Genomic DNA, 5387 nt, shown 5'->3' with positions numbered 1-5387 from the left:
CTGACCCGAAAAATTTTTCGGTATCAAACGAAAGAAGAAACTTTTTGCTATACTATGCAAATCTAAATCCCGGCCCTAGACAAGGCGAGACTTTCATTTCTAAAGACGCTGGGTCGGCGGGGGCGGTTCCGGGCGAGTCAGGGTGGAGCGCGTAAGGGAATTCACGGGCGATCCCGGGCGAGTTAGGGTGTAATGTGTTAACTGTATTGACAATATTCTTTGCACGGTGGTACCCACAAGCCTCTTCTAGATATGGAGTTGCTATCGTATGAAATATAGGCCTACCTGCCAAGGAATACAGTGGTCTTGAATGGTGTACAATTTTAGGCATGCGTGTAAACATGCATTGATTGGTACCCGATCGAAAATTGTTGGCGGATGCTCTGTGGTGTGCTTTGCTCCTTTCCAATCAAACATCTGCGGTCCTTTCTTCTCCCTTTTTTTGTGTTTGTTGCTCTCTAGTGACACGTCTAATCTTTGGCACTTACGTGACCTAATTTTGTTGCAAGTGTGAATGGGTTTTGTTCCCTTGGATGAACCCTTGTGGTATGTCACAAGTAGGCCTAGAATATTACATGAAGACGTTTTGTTGTGTGTCAGTCACATGCCAAGTGCACTGGTACTTTTATACAGCATCTGCATATATATCATGCATAGACAAAGTCTACCTCCAGAACTCGATGAGGATATATTGTCGCTTTTTTAAGGACAAGCGTGCTGACCCAGATTTTGGGGGTTTCCAGAAATCTTTACAGTCACCAAAACGTTGCCATACATCTATAGAAGTTTCATTGGTGTGTATATTTGTTTGGTTAGAGAAAACGCTCCTTGTTTTTTTAAAGAAATTGAACCAGGGGCAAAAACTTAACCTTCGATTTTCTCAAAACAGCATTTTTCGTGATAGCCCCCTTGAGCTTAAAAGTAAAAAACATGACCATATTATGTGTTATGATTAGGTTGTCTTTGATGAGACCAATTTTTATTTTCCTTCTGGACCCCACTTTTTGCCTGCACTGTATGACCAGAGTGGATGTGTGTTATTTTTCACACTAAAAAACCCCCACAAGGTTGGGTTGACTTCGTGAATAAGTAATCTGTGAAATAAGCAGTCCTGACTACTACTACTACTTCTTGTAAGGATGTGGATTTTTGTAGGTTTTTAAAAAATTTTTTTTTTTACTTGACACAATGTAGGTCGATAAATTCCAGGACGGAGAATTTTGCTCTGTCTGTGAGGACACTTGGCTGAGACTGAGTTGAGATGAAAAAAAAAATTCTGCCACCTTTGAAAAAGGACCCGAACCTCCTGTCTTGCAGTAGACCACTGGTGTCTGTGGTGTAGTAGTTAATTTAGTTTTAGGTGCTTGCTGTCATACACAGGAGACCCCGAGTTTGGTTCCTGAGTGGGGAGAACTTTCTTATTGAGCATGTCTTTCTTCTGCTGGGATGCTTTCCCTTCTGCCCGAGTTGTCCTGGAGTGGGAGGTAGGGTTGGAAGCCCGCCTACTCAACTAAATGATCGAATTATATTGGCTCACAGCTGCTTGCTAATACTGCTGTTTTTTATACTATTCTCCTGTGTGGTATTGCAGATGATTGTCACAGTTCCCAGTGATAAAAAATAGGCCTATGTGCACCTGTGTTACAAGCATCTAATTCTAATGATGCAGGAGGTGGCTAGAGAGTGCCACAAGTACTTGTACATTCTAATCTAATCCTCTCCTTTCCTCTTTGTTCTTTCCGTTCATTTTGCTTGTACTTGTACAACTAGTCACAATACAAAAGCCTCACCACGGGCGCCTGCCAACCTTTATTAGGTCATTGGACTGATAAATCTGTGTTACGAGCGCAGTAAAACTAAAACTCTTACTAAAACTGAACAAAGCACCAGTGAATTGGCCGTCAGAGGTACACACTTTACTTTGAAGTAGAATCTTGAACTTCAAAGGGGCTGCACCAATTTGGCCTGAGTTAAAAATATTTGGCGTCGCCATCAGCCCACTGACTGACAGCAGTAAAGGTGGGCGTCGCCATCAGCCCACTGACTGACAGCAGTAAAGGTTGGCGGCGCCTAGTGTGAGGAGTTCGTATTATGAAGTTTCAACGCTCAAATCAGAATGGACCAGAATCTGGTTTTGAAAAAACGTATGGTCTACTACTTAAAACTTAACTAACTATCTAGGGGGCCATTGACTGACACATTACATTCTACTTCTACCACATTCATTTCATCAAGACTGGCCACGCTTTGTCTCCTCTGGTCTCTAGTCTAGTCTCAATCACTTTACTACTACATGTATTACCAGTACCAATAGTATGTACTATGTACCACTAGTACCAGTCTACTAAATTACTAATGCCACTAGTCAAGATGACAGGCGGTATGAGATTTCAATATATAGTGTATAGTATTATAAACAGTATTCAGCTTTTTTTTTTGCACAGAAAATTGACAAGGTAGAAAACAAGTGCTTCCGGTAACAATAGTGATTTATTTCATATTAACAAAATGAAAATGAGTAAGGTGACAATAGAAATTACAAGAACATTCATTTGCCATTTTGCACATCCATACACATTCTCTCTCATTCTGGCAAGGTAAAAGTAACCTACAGGCGCGCTCCCCCCCCCACGCATTTTGAATTTGAACTGCACCTAGTGTGCAACATGATCTGGGTTGGGAGTCACTTTGGATAATTACATCTCTCAGTACGGCAACAGGAAATGACCTGCTATGACTGTTGTGGTGCATAAAGGAGTTGGAGGGTTACACAATCGAACTTCTAACCTCAAATTCAATTGCCAACTGTCCAAGACAATCAGATCACCTGTACAAATGACCACTTCCCATTCCCCCACTGCACTTCTTCTATACATACAGTACAGTCAAACCAGACAGCCCCCGATGCATATTCCTCGTTAGTCGGCAATAGAACAGCAGGTCCTTGTGAGAGGGGAAGGGAGGGATGTGCGTGTATGTTTGTGTGTGTGTGTGTGTTGAGCGGGGAAGCAGATCTCCATCAGAGCTGCTTGAGACACTTAAATGACGTGCCTGAGCCGGAGTCTGACATCCTCGCTGTCACAGATGATGTGTGTGTGTGTGTATGTCTGTGTGGGCGTGTGTGGGCACGCGTGTGTGTGTTGAGCGGGGAAGCAGATCTCCATCAGAGTTGCTTGAGACACTTGAGCATGACGTCCCTGAGCCGGAGTCTGACATCCTCGCTGTCACAGATGATGTGTGTGGAGCTCCCGTCCACCTGGATCAGAGAGTCTTCCTTCATCTGGGGACCGGCAGAAGGGGAAAAAAATGGGTGTTGGGAAGGTGTCATAAGTCGGACATACTGTACTGATATTGTTGGGAAGGTGTCATTAGTCGGACATACTGTACTGTACTGTGTTGGGAAGGTGTCATTGCTTGGACATACATGTACTGTACTGATATACTATCCATTTTCTTTTTTCTTTTGTCCTACAGAAATGGGTGTTGGGAAGGTGCCATTGGTTGTACATACTGTACTGATATTGTTGGGAAGGTGTCATTAGTCGGACAAACTGTACTGATATTGTTGGGAAGGTGTCATTAGTCGGACACACTGTAATGATAGTGATATTGTTGGGAAGGTGTCATTAGTCTGACATACTGTACTGATATACTGTACATTTTCTATTTTTTTCTGTCCTACAAACAGCTAGTGTATACATGACATGTAATAATGAGTACAAAGTATTGCACATCAAATAACAACACACAATTTTTTACTTAGAAATTTCGGCTTCAAAATTGCCCTGTGCCTTACTCTTAGTCTTATCCTTGAGATCCGAAATAAGACCTATAATTAGACCCGTTTTACAAATACTATGATGTCTAAAACTAAAAGGGAAAAGATTTCTTTGTGCAGAAAAAATATTCCTGAATAAGAATCTGTGATTAGTTTTTCGAAACGCAGCTAATTGAAGCAGTATGCAGAAGACAACCTGTGACGAACGGCGTTCGTCATCATGGTCCTTGCACTTTGCAAGGCATGACGAACGCCGTACCTCACAGCAGCATCTTGGCTCGTTCACCGTGTAAGAATATGACGAATGGCATACGTCGTAGATCTAGGTCGCGAAGGGGTTAAGGCAGAAATATGTGGACATCCAATTATTTTCAACAATCCATTCCAATGCTATTTTGGGCAAGTTTGGCTTGATTTATAAGTTGCTTGAAATGAACTGATTCAACTCGCAGTTAATTTTGACTCCGGACGCAAATAATTTGTGACTGCTTCGTGACCCCGAGGGTGGCCTCACACAAAATTAATAAAGAAATATCTTAATTTGATAAAACCCTATGTGTGGCATACAGAAATGTTCAGAATACAAAATACGATTCAATGAAACCAGAAAAAAGGGTTGAAATGTAAGCAGTCGGGGGAAAAAAGACGAGGGGAAAGAGGCGAAGAAAAGAGCCGCTCTGAGTGATGTCAAAACACAGGAGACAGTCAGCCGCTGTGAGTGACGTCAAAACACAGGAGACAGTCAGCCGCTGTGAGTGGCGTCAAAACACAGGAGACAGTCAGCCGCTGTGAGTGACGTCAAAACACAGGAGACAGTCAGCCGCTGTGAGTGGCGTCAAAACACAGGAGACAGTCAGCCGCTGTGAGTGGCGTTGCGGGCTGAATCAGTTTAGCACTGGGTAGCTAAAGCCAATACATAATACATGTAGTCTTTATGGAATATAAGAATATACCCAGTTAAAGATTCCACCTTTAAGTCTAAGATAAAATTGTCCCTGTTGTTTTAAGCAAGAAAAATTTTGAAATTATGCGATTCTGTTAATTTTAACAAAGAATGATAAAGGAAAACAATCTGAAATTATGCAAAAAATGATCAAATTTTGCTAAATTAAGCGGTGCGCATAAAACCACGGGGACAGATAAAAATATCCCAAAGCAAAACATGACTTACCAAATGAATGATGGAGCCCGACTCGTTCTCCTCCACCTTCAGGGAAGTGAATCCTTGCTGCATGTGGAGATACAGGAACAACATTTGAGTCAAGGAAGCAGTCAGTGATACGTGAGGCTTTTCCATAAAGACAAATTATTCATTTTTCGCAATTTTATTAGGGAAATTTCAGGCCTGCTTTTTAATAGTTAACAGTGCTGACTTCTATCCTTCAGTGAACAGTAGCCTAAATAATAGAATCAAAAGGGAAGCACTCAAGGAACCTCCAAATGATAAGGGGCACTTTTTAAAATGTGAACTGACAACATACCCTCTTGCAGGAGAGAATTTACAGAGCTTTTCACTTATTAAATACATTTGGTTCAAAGCAAGACAATATGGCTTATTACACTTTGAATTTTTGTGGTTGTTTTGAAATCCTAATACTAATAAATAAAG

The 5387-nt window shown here is 41.6% G+C and overlaps 1 protein-coding gene across 1 annotated transcript; it reads right to left on the bottom strand.

The window, feature by feature from the left end:
* Positions 1-2471: 2471 nt before the first annotated feature.
* LOC118478323 (integrator complex subunit 9-like) lies at positions 2472-5006 on the bottom strand (the record flags this gene model as incomplete). The annotated part of the gene is given in 2 exon segments (XM_035971755.1): positions 2472-3280; positions 4950-5006. Coding segments are annotated over 2 exon segments (174 nt in total), but the record flags the coding sequence as incomplete, so codon positions are not given.
* Between the last annotated feature and the right edge of the window lie 381 nt (positions 5007-5387).

The sequence above is a fragment of the Aplysia californica genome, unplaced genomic scaffold, assembly GCF_000002075.1.
Source record: "Aplysia californica isolate F4 #8 unplaced genomic scaffold, AplCal3.0 scaffold00495, whole genome shotgun sequence".
In the NCBI taxonomy this organism is placed as follows: Eukaryota; Metazoa; Mollusca; class Gastropoda; order Aplysiida; family Aplysiidae; genus Aplysia; species Aplysia californica.
The sequence above is the reverse complement of the archived record's forward strand: the minus strand, read 5'-3'. Positions and strand labels throughout refer to the sequence as shown.